Genomic DNA, 22,445 nt, shown 5'->3' with positions numbered 1-22,445 from the left:
GAGATTCTCAAAATAGAAACAATATATTGACTTTATAAATGAAGTTTAAAATTTTTTTTTGAAGTTTTAAGTTGTAAATGGGACTAAACATTATCAAAAAGCTTCTTAAAGTATTTGCTGAAATTTTCCAAACTCATCAATAGAAAAATAAAATTCCAGAGGCTGACCTTAATAGCTTAAGAAAGAACCAACTCTCTAGGTTTATATCTTTAAAAAAACAAATAATAATCTTTTTTACCAATTTGTTCGGAAGAAGCAAAATAATTCACACTATCTCTTCTCCCTACCATATAAAAACAAAAAACCTGTGCCAGAAGATTTTTGGGAATTTGCCTAGAATTATAATAAAAAATATAAACCATCTGACAGTTGATATGGCAACACATAATACTTTTAAAGTAGCTATTCTTTACTTTTTGGGGAGGAAGAGGCGTCACGGCCCATTCTGAGTATCTGAGAAGTGCTATGGAACTCACAGAAGAATGCATATTGATATACAAACAAACTTTTGGAATAAATAATAGTCAAAGATCTCTTGAAAGACGACAAAGTATAAAGGCACTTATCCTCTCTATTACACCACTGGCGAATTACAAAATCAAAGTTGAAGTTATTTTAGACACATCATCTAGTAAAACATGTTCATATGTATTTTTATTATTTTAAATCAGAAAGTTAATGCCTTTGTGATAAAAAATTCACTTACTTTGTTTTCATTTGTCACTTAAAGATGAACAAGATACTACTTTTTACCTACTAAACAAGCGAAGTTTTAAAAATACACTGGCAAGGACGAAAGGAATTGTAAGCCATTCTCATAAGCTGCAGGTAGGAGCATAAAGTTATAATGGCCTCCGTGTATAACAATTTGGAAATTCATATATAAAGCCTCAAATGTGTGAGCGATATCCAACTCTTTAATCTACCAATTCTACTACTAGAAATTCATCCTAACAAAATAATTTTGGATGTGTACAATGTACTGCAAGAATGTTCGTCAAAAGCATTCTTTATAATACCAAAATCCTAGAGACAACATAAAATGATCAACAATGGAGGTGTAAATAATATGTGGTACAATGGAACATTATGCAAAAATTTAAAGTATATTTAAGAATAATATTTAGTGGTATGAAAATGCTTGTGGATCTACAGCTAAGAGAATAAAGGGTTAATTTCTACACAGCATGATCTTGTGTTTTTTTAAAAAGGAAAAGTCTATAAAATAGAAAAACAAGACTAGAATAGAAATACGACAAATTTTTACTGTGGAGGAAGTCCAAATATTTTTTCTTGTCTAAAACTTTAATAACAAGGAAAAACCCTAGTAATTATTTATTAGATTATATCCCACTCTTTGTTCATCTTGACCTCTGACTTAATGTAAGAATGAGGTATCAATTCTGTAAGTTTTACTTGTTACTGTTGTTTACACCTAAGCAATTAAGAGTATTATTCAATTATTTGTAATCAAAGTAATCAAGAAAAACGAAGGCTGTACCTATGTCTATAATGTAGGCTAAAGAATCGAGAAATTAAAGTTACAAGCTATTGACTAAAGATCAATAACTGAACTTGACTGGCCCTCAGAATAAGAAAACAAGTTCCCATTTTTGCAATAAATTGGATAGCTACCTTCCATACCAGGGGTGAATGCTTAATTATAGTCCATGGTTTGAAATATCATTGATGCTGACTAGTTTTTGTCACACAGAGGCTTTACATCTAGTGTGATATAATAGAAAATAATATTTGGTCTTTGTCCCTGGTCCCTGGCATACATCTCCTAAAACGCTTGCAATCTCCAGAGCGATGAGAGTGTCTTTCATATGCTAATGATGTGACTGGTGGCTGGGGGCCCCCAGATAGCTTCAGGATGGGAGTGGGTCACCAGAGAGACCAAGGCATGATTAGAGGGTTGGAGTTTTTTGTCCCGCTACCCTGCCGAAACCTCCAGGGAAAGGAAAGGAGCTAGAGATTGAGTTAATCACCAATGGCCAATTATTTAATTAATTATGCCTACATAATGAAACCTCCATAATAACCCCCTAAGGGATGGGCTTCTGGGTTGGTGAACACATCAAGGTGCTGGGAGGGTGGCGCACCCAGAGAAAGCATGGAAGCTCCATGCCACCTCCTTCCCAGCATACCTCGCCCTATGCATCTCCTCCATTTCACTGTTCCTGAGTTATGTTCTTTATAATAAACTGTTAAAGTCAAGTATTTTTCTGAGTTCTCTGAGCCATTCTAGCAAATTATTGAACCTGAAGAGTGGGTTGTGGCAACCTTTGATTTATAGCCAGTTGATCGCAAGTATGGGTGACCTGATACTTGTGAGTGGCATCTCAAGTGTGGGCAGTCTTGTGGGACTGAGCCCTTTAACCCACGGAGTCTGACGCTAACTCCAGGTAGTTAATGTCAGAATTGACTTGAACTGTTGGACACCCAACTGGTGTCTGGAGAATCAGAGAACTGGTTGTTGTTGGTGGAAAATGCTCAAGATTGAGTATTCAAAGGTTAGTCTATACAATGCAGCACTTAAATTTCAAATAAACTTGGGAAAATGGGATACTAGGATAAATTATAATATATTACATTCATAACTATATCGAAACAATAAGAGAAACATAACAAGCTGTTAAAAGTAAATGTGTTTCAGAATGAAGGTCATACACAGTCATATATAATGATGCAGATAAACTGTATTCAGTACTCCATCGTGACAAATGTACCCAAAATAGGAATTGACAAAAACTACCAGAATGTAATAAAGATCATATACAAAAAGAAAAAAAAAAAGTAAATGTGTTTGAGTCATAATACCACAAGTGATTTACCCCATTTTTTACTTTTTCATTTTCTTAATATTTCTAAAATGAGCATATATTACAATTTCTTAGTGAAGAAAACAAATCAAAGCTATATTTTGGACCAGTATGTTTTAACTGTATAGTCCCTGAGAGGTTATGTGTATGTCCTTAAAAAAACTTTGTCTAATTAAGTTACTACTGAAAAGCTATCATTCCCTCTAACCCATAACTAAGCATGTGAAATCTAAAATAGAGATATTAGCTATGCCATGGTTCTAATATATTCTAAAGAAGCATAGTGGAAAATACTACTTTTGAAGAAGTTAACTTTTTTGTCTTGATGCTATTAAATAAATCAATGCTTTTAACAAGATTTTTTAAAAAAGAAAAAGAAGCTCAAATACAAAAGAGGCTCAAACATCTTAGGCAATAATAAAGGAATTATAAAAGAAAATTCAGCAATACTGAATACTGAATTAGCGCATGTTTTAACATGAAACTCTATCATGTAACTTAAGACAATATTTTATAATTTTCTTCCAGTGGAAGCCAAATGAAAATATATCATTAACTTTCTAGTTGCCAAATAAAAGACAAACTTTGCTCCCTAAGAAATTTTTAAAATTTTGTAACCCAAATATCTTTATTATGAAAAATGTTCTTTGTTTAATTTACTTTTCAGGAATCCCTCTAGCTTACTGTTTCCAATTTGAATTACTGTATTTTGATGATTTAATTCTTTTTATATCCAGAAGGAGAAATATTGTTTTAAAAATAGTTTAACATAAAAAATGTAATCTAGGTTTGCTTATGAAATCTGTGGTCAAACTACCTACTTATATATTCCTACATCTTGACAGTTGGCTTAATTAAATCAAAGAACTATAAACATTAGAGTTGAAAGGGGCTCTAGTGATTGCTAGTCTTCCCACCAGGAATCTTTTTTTTTCTCTTAATTTCTGAACTCTACTTGCTATGTAGTAGTATGACTTTCAATGAAAAAAAAATATTCTATTTAAATATAGAATATATTTATATCAATGAAACTTATTCAGTAAGAGAATACTGGTATACACAGACTTGGTATATTTTCAGTCAAAAGTTAAGAAATTTGATGTTTTAGTTAGACTCACCATTATAGAGAAGCAAACAGTTTCTATGAGGCCTTTGGAAAAATGAGAATAACTTACAAGTACTTTTCCCTTATCTAGTAACTCAGGGATCAGGAGACCATTGGTTGCGAATGATCCATTTCGTCCAATTTCCTAATTTTACATATAAAGTACGTGAATAAAGTAACCTAAGTATAAACAACATAAATCAAATGAAACACAACTTCAAGTGGACCATTTCCACCAGTGATAAAAATAAGAAATGTTTCACACTATAGACATTATAATTTTCTTTAAGTCTTTTTTTATTTAGAGATTTTTCTGGTAAGGAGATATACCATAGGAAAGCAATTTCACTGGCAGTGAGGTATGTATATACTCTACCAAAATACTCCTTATTTTAACTGCTTTTAACTTTATTTACATACGAAGAAAAGTATCAATGCATATCCTTGTTTCAACTATAGTATTAGCCATACTACATGAAATAAAATGAAATGGTGCTTGCATACAAAAACTGTTGTTTGTAAAGGAATCTAATTTCAGATTAAAAGAATTAATTTGCTTTTGGAAAGCGTTTAAAAGGAGAATCACAACTGATCATGACCAAGACATCTGCACCATATTTTCCATTCCTCACAGCACATTTATTTCAGTAATTCCATTATGTCGGTTCTTAGCATGAGCATAGTGTTACATGATTTTCGTACATATAATCATATCCAAAACAAGTTCTAAAATTTAAATTGTAAACATTCTCATCATATGTAGAAATATTTCAATTGGTGTATTAAGTTTTGTTAACTGATCAAATTTGGAGGAGAATATAAATGAGAAAGCCTATTCTAAACTGTGTAGTGAGCATTGTTTATTAATTACATTTCTACAATGTTAAATAAAGTAAGAGGCAAACCTGTCCTGTAAGCATGTCAAATTTTAGGTAAAACATTAAAAAGAAACAAATCTGTTAACAAAAGGATGTCTTGCAATAAAGAACATTAGATTTTTAAAATCTATTATGATACAAAAATGTAAAGGGTAAATAGCATCTTTGTTGACAAAGTAGGAGGTAGCATGGATGCACCACTTTATTGTCTGAGAAATGCAACTGGAGTAAAGAATATTTCCTTACCACGAATAATTTCCAGGACTATGTACATATTTCTTTTAGAAATACTTGTTTAAACAAATCTCCCTCCACTTTTTAGTATAAAAAAAACCGTTCCATGTGATTTTAAAAAAAACACTTACACATCTAGATAGAATAGTACTCTGCCCTATTTGAGTGAACAGTCTCAAACTATGAAGTACATGATATTTAATGCCCTAAGTTGAGTAAATTTAGTTAGCGGTTCCTGGTATTATACAAAACACTAAATATATACAAACAAAATATAATATCTTAATTTTCAATGCAAGTCTTGTGGGGAATAAACAGAACCTTGATTCTGCTAACACTGCAGAAAACATAATTTTCCAATAAGTCTGTCTTTAAGTATCCATGTGCAACAGTTTATTAATGACTGCTTACGTGTACTGATCTATCATTGAGTGAACACAGTTAACTGACAAGACGTAGTAAACCTCAGAAACACATCTCCCATCCTATACAAAATATAGAGACTACTTACTGTTTGAAGCACTCAATTTGCTCTGATGTCACTGTCATTCACTTTTCCCCATTTTCCTGCTTTAGTACTTATAAACGGATAATTTAATGTGGCTTTAAAAAAAAGACAAAGAATTTCAAATTTACATCCAATTCAAATCTGCTATTTAAAAGGTTTTCTTGTTCTATGAAGCTGCTTCTGCCATTAGTAGAGAAAATGAAGTTTCTGTAATGGAGGCAGGCTTTTTGAGTAGTGATGTGACTTCCACCATGCCAGCTCCAGTCCGTGGAAGATTAGCGTTTACAATGTGTCGTTGTAAGTGCTTAATCCAGTCTTCCTGAACAGACAATGGTCCACGAAAGACTAGGCCACAAAACCTAGAGAAGAAGTTGATAACAGTTCTCTTAACATGACCAATTGCCTTTACTTAAAACCAATTCCCATAAAATCCATAAACACAGGAGCAAACTTTACTCTATATTGGAGATAGTACTTGACAATAGTTTCTAAACACCTATAAAGTCAAAATGATTTAATACAATATCAAAACTGCCAATTCATAATAACTCCACTAATATTTGTAGAGATGGGAACATTACTATTAGGTTAAAATTAATTAAAAGGTCTTAACATCTACACATCTTAATATATTTAAAACAACTCTTAATTCCAAAATGCACTATTCTTTTCAAAAGACCACTCCCCAATTCAGAATTCCTTAAACTGCATGAAGATGAGTATGGAAGGTGTGAATGAGTTTGTATAGCTACACTTAGAAGTATGAGTGGAGAGAAAATATATTCCCAATAAGCAGGAACTCAAGACAATTAAAAAAATATCAAATTAAACCAAACAAACCACACAAATAAAACACAACAAAAACAAAAGCACTTTTACAAATCACAGTATCTTAGCTAATGTAAAAACCTTGATTCATTAGTTGTTGAAGTATAGCATATTATGAGCCATATAAGATTTTAAGTCTGTCTCCAAAAGTTCATTTGTTACTTGATTTTTGAGAATGCACCTTCTGCCACAAACTAAAAATCCCGAATAAAATAGCTAATATGTCTCAAAGCAAAATCTGAAGAAACTGAGCAGATTTGGCAATATAGGCATATACCTGCATCGGAGAATGTAAACCTCGTCAGCACCATGAGGTAATGTTAGCATTTTCTTCTTGCTTCCGGATCTTGACCTTGATTTCTTTTGTTTACAATCTAAAGCTAAAAAAGGGAAGAAAAAGACTTAACATTTCTCATATATTCCAAGTATACATACATACTATACTTCTAGGGAGGTCAGACCGTCTAAATCAAGTTAGAAAAAGTCTGTATTCATTTGTATTCCCTAAAGCATGCACTAACTTGCAGCTGGTTCCCTAACAGCAGTAATATTATCAGCATACACTCTTCCTGTACTCCTTTTTCAAATAATGCTTTACCATATCAAACTAGAACTGAGAAAATGTAACTAAAATAACTTGAAATTACTAAATTGGTCAATTATTACAGCAATGTAATCTTTCCTCTTATGATCATATATATACATTAACATCTGGTTAAATCTTATTTCCAGGAAAACTATAACATTTTATGTGAGATCATTAAGTTTGCATTTGATTACTTCTCCATTAATCAGATCTCACATGCTTTGAAAACAGTAAAAAGTTCAATGAAGAATCAATTTTATATACCAATTCACTTTGAATTTTACAATAATAAATAGCTCTTAAAATTATATGCTAGCCCTACATTTGAAAGGGCAAACAATGCTCAACTTTCATTTTTAAATTCAGTCTGTATTGCATACACAAGCACATGTTTTATTTTACTAGAAAACAAATACAGATCCAGATTCCCTCACATAAGTTCATAAATGGACCAGAAGTTAAATGCTATTTGTTACTTTTTTTTATTTTATATTTTCTCCTATAGCTTATTTTAAAAATGTGATTAAAAAGGGGAAAAAAAGATTTTTATGTTAAAGTGGATCAAAATTCTAGTGCTAACTGTTCTTGAAATTTTTCTGTTACTTGACTTTTCCTTCAATCATTTATTACAAAAAAAATATAATTTAATAAAGAAAAAAGGTATTTTTTATAGGTAGGAATAGACAGGACATAACATTTTATTCTTTGAATAAAACTACGCCATTCCTTTAGACAAAGGGATGATAGTATTCCAGGGTGCTGCTGGTCAATTAGCAGGAAGAGATGGTAAGAATTTATCTCTAGGGATCCAAGGGGGAGGGAAACAAATGTAACAGAAGAGTTGTCCAAATGGCTTTTCTTCTGTTAACCCATCACATGAAATCCCCTGGAAAAATTCTAGGTAAGAAAGAATAGGAACTAGCTATTCAATGATTGTGTGAAATGAATTGTTCGAAGTCTGGGTTCCAAAAGAACAGATGCTACTATTATAAAACCAATAAACATAGTTTCTTACAGTAGTCAAGTGGCAATGCTAACAGAAATGTCATATAGAAAATTAAAAACCATGAGAAGCCTAAATCTCATTCAAGCCACTGTTTTTCGCTTCCTGTCACCTGCCTCTTTAAAAGTAAAATCTAGGTCTTACAGTCTTTCTCTGTTTATCCTCAGAAGAAGAATCTAATAAGTAAAGAACTATATAGGAAGTCAAGTTAAGTATTAAAGAATGGCTACTTCAAAGTTAAACAACCAAAATCTGGAACAGAAAAATCTTACAAGGTTCTTATTAGTTAGCTCATTCAAGAGTCTGGCACATAGTAGGAACTCAACAAATACTTCTGGAGTGAAAAATAAAGAAAAATCCAGCAATTTAACCTTTGACATTTAGACAGCATATGAACAGAAATCTGTTCTACCACTATGTAATATACACTATAGTTCCTGTAGAACACTTCTGTATCACTTGTTTAAATGAATATGTTGCTAGCAGTCACACTTAAATTCTTCACTTGGCCAGTCTAGCTTCTGTGTAGAAACTAGGTTCTTCATTACCAGTAGGAAGAATGAGGTAACGCATACTCTGTAGTCAGCACTTTCTTTTTCCTAGTTGCTTTGGTGAGCAATTTGAATTTAGGTGAATTTTAAAGAAATTCATATACTAGAAGTAAAGAGTTTAAGGAACTCAAAGGGCTAAGTGCTACTAGATGTCAGCTACTCTTTCCCTATCTATAAGGTAAACTACACACAATCCCTGTCTCTGTTACATGGAACAGAGCAAGCATTTGGTATATCATGAGATTACAGATAGAATCTTACTTTGATGAGCTTGCTGGTTGTCAAAATTGCCACACTGAATTCAAATTTCCTTTTAAAATGTAAATAAATTACTGTAGGATACAAATAAAATACATTGTAACGATCCTTTAAATATTTGTTCACAGAATGCTAATGTTAGGTGTGTAAAGCAAATTGAGGGAGAAGGACAGAGGGTGATGGGGAAGTATGCAAAAGAATGTTTTATCAGTTACAAAGCATTTAAGTTACATTTAGATGCTGTGATACTTTAAAAAATGGAACTGGAAATGTTTACTCAGAGGTATAGAAATGTTTTTGACTTTAATAGAGGGAAAAAAATTTTTTTCTGACTTTTGATGCTATAAAACTCTAGAAACTCTGAAGTTTATGGCTGTTTTTATGAATGATCAGATCTAAATTTTAAGTGAGAATACCATAGTTTTTGTAGTAATTAATATTTGAAGGTATTATGACTTTGGAAAGTAGGACAACTCCGTCAGCATATGATTGAGAATCTCCAGTATCCAGAGTTCCACGTAAGTTTAGGGAATCACATGAACTGGGAATCTTTGGAAACTTGTCCATAAAGTTAAGATATTAAAAACCAGGGACCTCTGGTAATTACACATAAGTATCTCCGTGTCTTAATATCTCCATCATCACTTTAAAATTTCTTATCCCTTGAAATGTCATTTATTTTAGGAAGTAAAATATGAATACATTTGACAGGAATAATTTTTTCTAATATCAACATCCAACCATCACCCCTACAATACTGCCCAAAATTTTAGAAAAATCTGTAAAAAAAAAAAAAGAATATTTAACATATTATTAATATGCACACAAAGGGGACATCTATATGGTAATCTCTACATGAAAAAGATGATTTACACAAAATGTTCCACTAAATGAAAAAGATGATGTACAAACATGTCTATTATACAAATGTTCTCATTTAACAGATTGTATTGTGTCTAGAGGGAAAAGCAGTTTTATTCTGGACTGTACCAGGAATTGTTAGAACATTAAAGACAACATCACTAACGCAGTCAGTTTTAGTATAATGCGGCTCATCAATATTTCTGACAAATAGCCTAAGGTTTATTGAAGTTGTTTATATGAATAATCTTTCAAATAGATAACTTTATACAAAGCCTTTCTTTACAACAGAATTTTATTTGCACTTACTTGGTACTGTCAAAAATCAAAACACACACATACCGTCTTTCTGTTCCAAAGTATTTTAAATCTAACATTGTTTCTATACTTGAAATTTACAAAAAATACTAGAATAGTTTTAGAAATTCTTAATTTTCTTCTCCTTGAGTATAAATACTTCTTTAGAAATGAATAAACCCAGTTACTCAAATCTTCCTATTTAGGGTGGCAGGAAATGTTTAAAGGGATCAATGTTAACCAGAAGACTATAAAAAAAAAAACCTCTGCAGTTATCTGATTTATAAAAGATCTACATTGCTACTGGTAGTAATATTTTACTTGTAAGAAGAATGAATTGAGCTGAGCTGTAAGGTCATATAAAAATTTTTTCAGAATACACCTTTCAGTAAAACAGCTGTTTTGATCAAATAGGAATGAGACAGGAATACAGCAGACTTATGAGCCCTCAAAAAGAACATCATACTGCTATGCTACAAAATACAACAACAACAACAAAACAATTGTGCCTAAAGAACTAAACTGGATCAGCAAAAAGCAAATCAATAAATAATATGACAGATACAAATTCAAATCTGTTTTCTGAGACATTAGTTTTATACATAGAAGAAAAGTAATTTACTTTGGGCTCTAACATAAGTCCTTTTGCCACTTCCACCTTTCTGCCCATTATATACAATAACTGCTTCAATGAATTTCATTTTCTTTTTAATTCACTACACAAATGACCTCAAAGAATGGAGATTTATTTCTTAAAAACATCTGAAGCCTCTATGGTAAAGAACTAACATCATAACTAAATTAACATTCACCACCAAAATATTGTTATTTGCAATCACCCTTCCCTGCCCGTTTAGTCAAAAGCCCTATTTCATCTGTTTTGTTCCTAACTGGTTGTTGGCATATTTAGGGTAAAGTCAAACTTAATATAATGGCCAGATTATACACATCCAAAATAAGAGGCATGCTATAGCCCTACTAGAGGGAAGAAAATTTCTTCTCCATCTAGTTGGCCTGTATAAGGTGGGCATGCAATTGTAGCTATGAGCTCATTCAGGAAAACAGTAGCGATAAAAATGACATAAACAGATAAGCCAACATTCCTACCACCATTAACAAGCTGGTGATGGAGACGGTGGTCCCAGTGGCGAGGTAGGAAGAGGATGCATGTGTCCCAAGGGGTGCAGAAGTATGAGATGGATAAACAAACTCAATTCTAGTTGCTGCCATTATCCTTCAAGGTTCATAAGCCGCAAGCATATAAAAGACTGTGCCAACGGCATTTTCTTTCTCTCAGCCCCAACTAAGGGGGTAAGGAGAAACATGTTAGCTTGTATAAAATAGGGATGTGGGTTTGGGGAAGCCATTTGTTGAGAAGCTAAATTCTTTGTTCTTCAGTGTATACTTTCCTCTTTGCAAAAAGCGCCTGCAAGACAGACTTCGTGAGTGTTCGATCTGTGCGGTCTTACAGCGTCCCATACTTGGTCTAATGCTCTGCTGCTGCAGTCTTGATATTCCTAATAATTTTTGAACATGAGGCACTGTATTTTCATTTTGCACTGGATCCTGCAAATTATGTAGCCAGTTCTGGGTCCTGAGTAACAACTACCCTAAATGAGAAAGGCTGCCCTCAGTTCCACCTCTTAATCTCTTGGCCCATAAAAAAAAATACCTATTAAGAGAAAAATTGTTAAATCCCACTCTCTATATAGCCCATTAAAAATGGAAAGGACGTCCCTACTCCCAACACCAGCTCTTCATTCCTACCTACACTGCCATAATCAAACCAGTCATTTTTCCCAAGATGGACACATAAAGCAGTTTAAGTAGTTTATTGTTATGAAAGCAATGTTCCCCTTCCAATCAGAATTAAACATATAGATACACAATTAGCAACCTCAGAAGCATATTTTCACCATCATTTTCCCTTGATATTTTCACTCTAAAATTGTGGATTTTTTTTAGTACCCTGTTACTTTCATTATTTTTGGAGTTTCCATTCTCAATAACTAAAAGCAGTAACTAACCTAGAATCACAGGGCAATTATGGCAAAGTTAATTAGGTATGGCATGATTTAACATTCTACCTGGAAGAGGATGAAGTGAAAAATATTTGAAAAGCAGATTTCCTTTGCTGTAAGTATTAAGTTGATGGCTTAATATTAGTCTAGAGGAGTCAGGTAGCTTGAGTTCGCCCTACAAAGTAGGAGGTTGTATTAAGGGTAGCAACAGCTTTATGTGCTTGGTTCAAAGAAAGTTATCTACTTGGGACAAGAAAAAGTACATATCGATACATTCAATGTCTAGAAGCTTCTGCTATTTCAAAGTAGAGGGAATGATTAGTAAAATGATACTTTGAGCATTAGCAATGTGAAGGGAAAAGCTAAACATAAATATGAAACTTTATCACACATTTTTATAAACAGAAATTGGAGGCAGACTAGTTTTTTTAGGTTGCAAAAAGCTAAACACTAACAATCCCCCAGGTACAAGTTGTTTATTGTTCAATTAAGAGTTAACAGGTACCTGTGGTAACAGGTAAGAAAAAAAAAACTTAAAATTTCTTCTTAAGGTAGGTTGGATTTGCATGCTGTTTTACTAAACACAATAGGCATTTAATATCAACCACTTTTCTAAGACGAAGACATATCTAAAATTGGAATAAACATTAAAATACATAATGGCAAATCTGCTCTAAAGCACATTTGTTTAGAATCACCTGAATATAATCACACTCCCTGCCCTCTAAAAGTGTCAGTATTTCCAAATAACCACTTCATATTTAGTAGAAGTAAATGATTGTTCCTATACAAAATTAGTTAAGTAAGTAAATGACCTTACCTAAAAATTTGTTAAAGTATCTTTAATATAATCATGTTCAACTTAAATTAGATAGAGTTCATAATAATCATAACAGTAAATCTAAATATCACAAATCTATAATCCCAATAGATCTGATTTGGCTTTTTATAATTCTGAAGTATTTTTTTACATTCCAGCCAAAATCCGAACTATTAACAAACACGGTGTTGACTAGGTAATTTCTGGTTTAGCTAACTTCCAGCTAAGGCCACAATTAAATATATACTTTAAACGCTGGCCAGCAAGAATTAACCTTATTCCTCAAACTCCAGACACAACAAAAAAACAGTAAATCCTACTTTTCCACTTCTTACTTAAGTGAGGGACCACCAGTCTCCAGCAAGCCATCCTCTTGCCCTAACCTCCAAAACAGAAAATCTGTGTATTATTTTATTATTTCCATAAAGTCACTTGAAGTAGATCTGCCTACAGTTTAGGTCTGGCCAGGAACATACTTTTTTATTGTAAAATCTACTAAATTTTAATCCAGATTATCAACAGCATTCAATAGATTCATGTCAGAACATAAATCATAACAAACACAACACTACAACTAAGGATGTAAAGATATTAGACAAGTTAAAAAAATTAAAACATAAATATCCAGATTAAGTCAATTGTTAAAAAAACAAAACAAAACTTGAAAATTGGTAAGTAACAGAACCAATAGGAACGCTAGGGGACTAGTTAAGACTTTTATGAAAAACAAAATATTGGTCAAAAAAGATTATCAAATAGAATTCCTAAGTTGTATAACCGATGACCAGCAAAAGCAGGCATCATAAAATGTAAATATTTTATGCTACAATAGTACAAAACTCTTAGGCTCCATTCTCCCAAAAACAAACTTACTGATTGAGTAAGTGTGATTGTTTGCTTTGTTAACAGTAGATACCTAGCTGATGTTGTGTTGCTAGATAAATGACAGCCAGAGAAGTAATGAAGCCCACCGTTCTCTTACCAAACACCCCAGCAGCAGACTCATTAACTCTACTGGTATAACCATCTTCCCAATAACAAGGTTTAAAACTTTGACCCATCTCCATCTCTTTCCTCTTATTCTTCTACCTCTAACTAATCTGCCAAGTTCTGCTTACTTAACTTCCATAATATTATCCAGACATTTCTATCCCTCCTTTACATTCCTATTGCCACTGTCCTGGTTCAGGACTCCTAAAATGACCTCATCTACAATTTCTCCACTTCCCCACCAACTCCTTTAACTTCTATTTAAAAAACAGTTTTAAAAGCTTCACACAAATTCTTAAAAAAAAAAAAAAAATCTTTACTGGCTCCTCCCTACAAAATTAATTCCAGCATCATGGGTTAGCATTCTAGCATTCTATGTCCTTTACCTGTCCAACTCTATTCCCTTATCTCCTACTTCCTAGTGTTTTCAATAAACTTTCCACACAGTCCCAAGTTGCTCCTTCCCAGGCATGCTCCTTCCCCACCCCTGACCCCCATCTCCATTTCAATTAACTATCTTTCAAGGTCCAAATCAGATTCTACTTCCAAAAACCTTGCTGGGCCCTGGTCTAGCTGAAAATACCTTCCTCTTCATCCGAACTTCCACGGTATTTCATGCACACTTATAATTTGGCACTTAAAATTTGTTTTGTATTAGTTATGCATATATGCGCTTCTACCATATTGTAAGTTCCAATTTATCTCTGTAATACTTAGCATAATACATAAACCACCAAGAAGCTGAAAAAAATGCTTGTTGAATTAGTGAATGAATCAGCCAATCGCTTTTCAGTATTGTGGGCAAATAGCCCAATTTTTGCTGGCATAATACAACAATTAGCATCCGTAAGCGTGACTTTAAATACTCAAATAATTAAATTATATTCAGTCTACTGTTTCTCAAGACAAAAACAAGAATAACATTTTAGAAACACTACCATAAAAATGGTTAGGATGAAATCAACTTTGACACTAGTCTTCCATTACCCAGAAAATTTACTCAACTTGAACCATTCACTACCTTGCTAATCCTGAATAAATCACACATTACTGGGCAGATAAATACATACAGATAGACACTCTTAATGAAGAATAGTACCACATCAGTAAAAAAAAAAAGAAGAATAGTACCACAGGATAAGTTATAGCCAAGAAACTACACAAACCCATCTTTCAGTGTTATGAGAAATAGCTTTTTCAAATACAAATCTGAACACGTCATTTCTTTATTTTAAAAAATTCTTCGATGACTTCTTAAAGTTTTTAGCAAGGACTCAAAGCATCAACCCCACCTTTCCGGCGTTATCATCTTCCCAAACACCTACAACTGATTCTCCCAACACCTTTTGAACTCCAAATTCCATCGCTTTATCCCACATTATGTTGTTCTCTCTACCTGGAATGTCCTACTTCATCTCTTCTTCTGTTTAAAACTACTCAACCTTCACGTTCAGGGTCTAGCTGAAACCTTACAAAGCTTTCTGCAACAGTACATTTGTCCTTGTCCTAACAGATCACCATCATTAAGTTTATGCAGCTGGAGAGCAGGGTCTTTATAGCCTCAGAGCTAGCACAGTCCTGGTACAACAATAAACAGCTAAAACTTTTGTTGAATGAATGGAAATTTTATTTGACTACTGTTTTTATTTTTCCCTCCCACTTTAAACATTGTAAGAAACATATCAGCATGAGCTATCTTTTCTTTCTTTTTCTTTCTTTTTGAGGCCTACTTAACAAGGAGACAAACAGTAAAGGCAGCAGGAAAAAACAAACCCAACTTAATTCCCAGCTCCCCTCGAAAGGAGGCCTAGACTAAACAAACAACTTGAAATCCTAGAGCACATACAGTCAATATACTATTAATGTGTACAGTATCTTGCATAGTTCTCTAACTTTGATAGTTTTGTATGTATTGCCAATAATGCTTTCCTAAGTTCTTTAATACAGGGTCATATCTCATTATATATCCCTCATACAGCCTAGTCTGGAGGAATTATCCAGGTATTTGGTTTAATTAGAAGCTGGTTTGCTCCTTTAGAGTTTAATCATAATAAGATTGAAATTTTCTTATACTCTTTCAGGTTGAATGAATCACTATAAAAGGATGTGGTTTCTTGAAGATGCAATATTATAATATTTTAAAAGATACCACAGAAGATACTCATGAAAGGACAAGTAATACACCTTGAAAAGCTTTTACAATACTATTTTTTTCTTTCCCTCACAGCAGAAAGAATTCCTACAGCACTTTCTACAATAAAAGAATTATTTTTCTAGTGGCTTTTATATACCCACTCAGCACCTGGCACTGTGTTATATGTTCATTAGCACTTGTTGTTGCAGGCCCCTATGGCCAATTATACCATTAAAGCTGAAAACAGGCAAAAGATCCCATTAAGTAACACACAATCTACTATTCTGCTTAAAAGTGGATGGTATGAAAAATAAAACAATGACTTCACTAAAAAAGAATGTAGATATATTGCATTAGTGTTACTGACTGAAAGGATCTAGTATCAATTTCTTTACGTTATTTTTTTCTCACTGGAAAAGTCACTCTTTAATTATAATGACGAGTCTGTTGTTGTAGAACAGCAACCATCATGCTTTACTTCCAAAATATTATCATGGAAGTATTCTGAAGATAATTAAATGAAGCCTCCCCCACATATTTGCATATGTAAAAATATTTTTTCCTGAATTAATTTTAAGTAGCTAGAAATTTCCAATTTACTTTAAATACCAAAGGTGAGCAGTTGATTGAAAAATATGATCTATAGTTGAACATTTGAATACAATGAGTAAAGAAAATTCACTTGCTGCCACAGAAGGAGTGTTATGATTTCTAAACTATTACTATTGTTGATTCTAGTCAGTATCAGTTTCTAAAAGAGACACTTAAGGGGAGTGTTTTCAATCTGTGGGTAGTGACTTCTTAGTGGGTAGTAAATCAATTTACTGGGTCATGACCACTATTATTTTTAATGAAAAAGAATAAAATAGAAAATATCAGAGTGCATCATACTCAATTCAGGTGAGTGAATGAGTGAACAAGTGAGTGTGTATATGTATGAATGTGAGTTTGTATACAAGATCAAGATGTAAAATGGAATTCCAGTAAAAACCTTGAATACCACTGTTATTTTTTTTTCTTTTTAGGAGATGACAGATTGCTATGTTACCACAGAAAAGCACTGTGCAAACATGCATTCAACTTACTGATATATTTCCTTTCACAGCATTCTCTCTACTTGGACTTCAATTATTTCCCTTTCTTTACCTGTTAAAAATTCACTGCTACTCTGACCACAAAATATTTTTTGTTGTTCCTGATTGTAGATTAAGTTGATAGAATACACTTTGCCTTGAATAATTTTAAATATTTAAAAATTTTAATAACCAGGGTGACCCTATAATTTATTGCGCAATCCAGGACACTCGTGAAAGAGGCACTATACTCCGTCACTCTATTAATAACTTAGTAAATATACTGTTTTCTTAATACTGCCAGTATGAAAAAGATATCATTTAATTTAAATATTATTAAACACAAAAAAGCCAGCAGTTAAAATAAAAAGTCCAAAAGCATTTAATATAAATTGTATGAAATTTCTAATTTTTAATGAAAATTAATAATGTTCTTATTAGACTATATAAAGAATCAACCAGGAAAAAGAAATCTGTGTGGGCATGTAAAACAATCTAAAGAGAACAAAACCTGAAAAAGAAGTCTTCCAATAGTGCAGTCTCTATTAACTGGAATAAATTCTTGAATAAGAAGTATGTCTTGAATTTGCAATGTAGGATATAAAGTAAACCCTTTGGAACTAGACTCTTTAGATAAAAATCCACGAAAAAAAAAACCTCAGTAAAACAGCTTCATAAATGATTATCCACAACTGAAGGCACATGGAAATTATTAAACAATTCATTTGAACCTGCCCAAAGGATGATAAACTAGGTCAGCGTTGGGCAAAATTTAAATCTGTGAAGTTTATTCTTTCTTGACAATTGAACTCTGTTCCAAGTATGGCTACCTCTTCCATGTCTTTAATTCCAAAACTTTCCTACTTTCTTCATTATTTCCTTTTAGTTAAGTTAGGATTTATATCTGTGACCATATAAATTAGTTTGATGCTACACAGTTCTGTCATTTTAAGCATCTTCTAATTCTTAAAAAAAAGGAAGATTTCTTAGGGCTCCAGAATCCCAGTTCTGTGTTCTTTACACTTCATTTTTATTTGGCATCTCCTCTTTCTTAGTTCTCCACCAGAGGAAGGCCCCATGGATGATAAACTTCAAGGGATATGTAATGCCTACATATATAAAACTTTTTATCTGTGGATGATAAGTGAGTGTTTCTGGGATGGGGCTCATAGTTTTTGTAAAAGTCAAAAGGGTCAGTAACCCCCCCAAAGATTGAGAACCGTCACATTAGAAGTATTTGAGTCATAAGTAAATAAATATTAGAGAAACAGAGGGGCATCCTTTTCATTCTATTCAGGCTGGCTAGAATATTTCTCTTTCTCAAAAAGCCACCAGTTCCCAGAGATGAGGCCAGGAACTGGTGGTTTCTAAGAAGGCTTGGGAGTTTATTCCATCACAGGTAACCAAGCAGGCCTTTACCATTTCATCAAGGGATATCTAAGCTTTTTCTTCCAAAGTAGGCCACATAATTAACAATTCACATGAATCAGATCTGCTTGAACTAAGAGCACAGAGGCTTTAGATCTACTTATTTTCCCTTTATATTGTCTCAGTTTTGTGACATACTTAGATTAAGGTAAGTTTTTTAAAAAATGATTTTGTATTTTAGTCATCAAAACAGCATCTACATATTCTTGAAAACTAATGCCTTTTACTCATATGAATTGATGAATCCCTTATAATAACCCAGTGGAAACCTCCTGGATAACAGGTTGGGACCATTGCTTTATACCAGTGAAACTGATATGGAAGAAGAGAATAGGCATCTGGAGTTTATAAATATTATACAGATTCTCTACTTGGATAACAAAAAACAATAAAGCTGATAAAAACTTCTTACTGCCATGAATAATCAGCAAAAATATCATTTATGTAGCTCTACTGGTCGAGAAGATTTTGAAAACAAGGGGAAAAGTTTCAGAATTTCCAAGGGAGCATGTGATTTTTATGCTTCTTAAAAGTGAGTAGGGGCTGTGGAAAATACCACCCTAGACTTTCTTCAGCTTTTCATTTCCCTTCTTTTTGCCCTAGGACTGCCTAACACACACTTCATATTTCCTAACACTTCTGATATTTTGGTTAGTATTTAATAACATTTTAAACATAGCATCTCCTTTTCTGATGCCCATAAAAATATATCCCCATTCATCTTATATTACTTTTTCCCCAACTAATGAAACTTTTTAGATGATAAGGAGTTCATGAGAATGCACCCCTGGTCAATGGAGGGTCATTATCTGTTAGTTATAAGCAATTAATACTATGTTTTGAAGGATTTGCATATGAGATAAAGGCATTTTTTTAATGGACTACAAAATCTGGACTGGAGAGATCTACCTTATTGAATATTTATGTAGTGTGCCCGAATGGTCAGAATGGAACATTTTCTAAGGTCCTCTGAAATCTAATACAGCCCTAACCATTTCTTGGGTCCCTGCCCTTTCTTTTTTTTTCTTTCTTTTTTATTTTTTTTGGCCGTGCCATACAGCTTGCGGGATCTCAGTTCCCCGACCAGGGACTGAACCTGGGCCACAGGAGTGAAAGCCTGGAATCCTAACCACCAGGCCACCAGGGAACTCTCCCCTCCTTGCTCTTTCAAATTAGACTCTTCACCACAATAATCCTCACCTTGAACCCAACTTCATCTTAGGATTTTCAATTGCTTTCATCCTGTATGTGGTAGGTAATAGTGACTAAAAACAAAGATCTAGGGGTAAGACAGCCCTGATTTGAATTTCAAGTTTGCTACTATTAACTGCATAAGTTTGGACAACTTGCTTAAGTTCTCTAAAGCTCTAGTTTCCTATAAAATGCAAAGAATTATATAGTACTTACAACTGAAACGGTGGTTGTGAAGATTAAGTGTTACGCATGTCAGCTGCATAGCATAGTGCCTGACGCATAGAAGTGTTCAATACAAGTTAGTGGTTATGGTAACAATAATGATGATTTCCGGTTTCTACAGTCTCTTATTTTCACCACCTCCCTGCCTCTAATGTCTGCAATTACCTTCCAAGACTGGTGAAGGCAGGAGTAACTGAAAGGTCACAGTAGGAGGACTAATCCAGTAAAGTAAAACTCACTCTATTCCCCTCCTTTTAATATAAATGGTCAGCAGTCATCCCTGCTTATCGATATATAAAGTCAAAGGATACAGCAAAGAAGCAGAAGAAAGAAAGACACTAGTGTGAATACAAGTGTTTCTTTGGTGGCAAGAACATATTGGATGTAAGCCATAGGAAGACATGAGGAAGAACAAAAAAGCTGGGTAAACAACAACTAGAAGAAAGCAGAAGGAAGTGATCTAAAAGAGCAAGAGAAATAAAAAGATTGGAAGGAGAATTTTAGGCAAAAGAATTTTATGTAGATCTATTTAGAAAAGAGAGAATATTTTAAGATGTGAAACATGGGATTTGCTAAAGCAGGGTAGCTTGAAAGGCTACAAACGAAAAGAGCAAGGCATTTTGTAGGGTTTAAGAAGCAGTATTACATATGAGTAAGCTAATAAAATTTTCACAAGCTAGCAATATGAAGAGGTATCTGCAAGGTTGGGCTAACCAACCAAAAATAACACAGAAATGTGCATGTTAACATTTATGTGCACAGCTATATTTATTAATCCTAAATATAGTTTAGGGGCATTAAAAGAAAAATCTATTCAGTTGTCAACACGGGCCATTACTAAGGCCTGCCCCTTCAAAAAGTTGATCTATAGACTAATGAAGACTCATTAGTTTGCTTAGTTTTCTAATTTAGTTACATATTTGAAATTTCACTGTAATTTATTTGCCTAACAAAGCATTTCCCTAACAATCTTTTTTACCAAAGAGAGGTGTCTTACTAGAATCTACTAACAAAAATAAATTTAAAAATCAAAAATGGTATAATTTAAAAATCAGTAAGAATAATGTAGACTCAAAAGTTCCACACCTCTATTAGGTTACCTTTTTCCTCAAATCAAGCCATAAGAGCTAAATGAAAAAGAATAACTTGCTTAAAATTATATCCAACAGTTTACAAGTTGCTGAAATTTAATGTTTATTCAGACTCACTGCTGCTTACAAAAGAAAGCTATAAATATCATCTGAACTAGCACCAGTCTGGTGAGAAAAAAAGTGTATTGTATCAAACAGACTTGCTGTGTTATCTGTTCAAACATACCTGTACCAGTCAAAAGTCCAGCACTCTTCTTTCGTGCATAAGCGCGTAAGTGGTTGGACAGGCTAACAGCACTTGTAAACGTCGTATTGCAATGCACACATGTTCTAAGCTTCACAGGCATACCTATCATTCAAAAGAAAACTATAATCCAGTTCTCACTTCAAAAAGTGAAATTTTCTTAGGTAAAAGCGTGAAAAAAAGTACCACAATAAAGATGGTTTTAAAAAACGTTCATTGAAATTAGCTTAAGATAAGGAGGGGAAATTAAGTTACCTATTATTAGTTTGTAGTTAGTATTTAGAGCCAACCCATGCTCTTTGGAAAGGTAGAAGGAGGAGTGTCTTGAACCCCTGAGCTCCTCTGGATTTAATACCTATTATCACTTTCTTGCAGATTTCTGTGTTACGCAGATCATTTCCTAAACCTAAAATACAATTCTGTGATTTGAATAGCACAGTTCTGTTGAGAAGTTTCAAAGTTTACAACATTACCAATAAAAAAAAAATTAAAAAGTCTAGTTGACAAAGTGGTAATTAAAGTGTTTTACCCACAAAACCTTAAAAGGCTCAATACTAAATTAGGCTTTCTGATGAAGGCTGGGAGAAAAGGTGGTAAAACACACCACTGAACAGCTGTTAGACACAACATTTTATTCAGGGCATTTTATGTTCATTACTCTGAATGCACAATCAATAATGAAAGTTAATGATTTGAAGTATTTTGCTAAAATCTTTGTGCTAAATAAATGATCAACAAGCTAACATCTTAGTCATCACAGTAAACATGCTGAAACAATAAGAAACTCCTAACTTCTCAGACAACCCTCACGCCCCCAACATGTTTCAATTGGGTTCTTCAACATTATTGTGATAGCCACAAATATGCTTTCCCTCTCTGAAGTGTACTATATCTTGGCCAACATAGCTGACACATCTTCCTTACATTTTATCCCTCTGAAAAATGCTGAAAAGTTATCTTTGAAAGACTCTCTTCATACAAAAGAAAGAGCCCTATTAACCAGAAGCCCATACAAGATAAATTGTTTTTCAGACCACTTAAAATACAAGGCAATCTTTCCTCAAATCAACACTGCATTACAAATATTTGGAATATCCCAGTGTCTGCCCAAAGTAAACAAACCAACATTACAGTAATTTTATTCATTATTACTCCATTGACCAGTTACTTTTACCTTAGATACATTCAACCCAGTGCTAAAATTATGAGATCATCTAAATTTATCTTCAACATTCTTAACCTCCAAAAGAAACCTATACAGACACAACATTTCTCTAGTCTAAAAGTATAAACC

The 22,445-nt window shown here is 33.2% G+C and overlaps 1 protein-coding gene across 10 annotated transcripts in view; it reads right to left on the bottom strand.

The window, feature by feature from the left end:
* The window catches only part of ZNF644 (zinc finger protein 644), a 189,697-nt gene that overhangs the window by 65,642 nt on the left and 101,610 nt on the right, over positions 1–22,445 (bottom strand). For 8 of the 10 annotated variants that reach the window (XM_061186336.1, XM_061186332.1, XM_061186335.1 and 5 more), the window contains 2 exons: positions 6,656–6,758; positions 4,742–5,909 (listed from right to left, as the gene is read on the bottom strand). In XM_061186336.1, coding sequence (XP_061042319.1) covers positions 5,717–5,909; positions 6,656–6,758 — 296 coding nt within the window. In that variant the 3' untranslated portion in view covers positions 4,742–5,716. Of the gene's footprint in view, positions 1–4,741; positions 5,910–6,655; positions 6,759–21,133; positions 21,257–22,445 lie in introns of those variants that run through there. The other 2 variants (XM_061186334.1, XR_009700517.1) reach the window with 2 other exon arrangements.

The sequence above is a fragment of the Eubalaena glacialis genome, chromosome 3 (genome assembly GCF_028564815.1).
Source record: "Eubalaena glacialis isolate mEubGla1 chromosome 3, mEubGla1.1.hap2.+ XY, whole genome shotgun sequence".
NCBI lineage: Eukaryota > Metazoa > Chordata > Mammalia > Artiodactyla > Balaenidae > Eubalaena > Eubalaena glacialis.
Note: the sequence above shows the minus strand (reverse complement) of the source record. Positions and strands in the feature narration are given on the sequence as shown.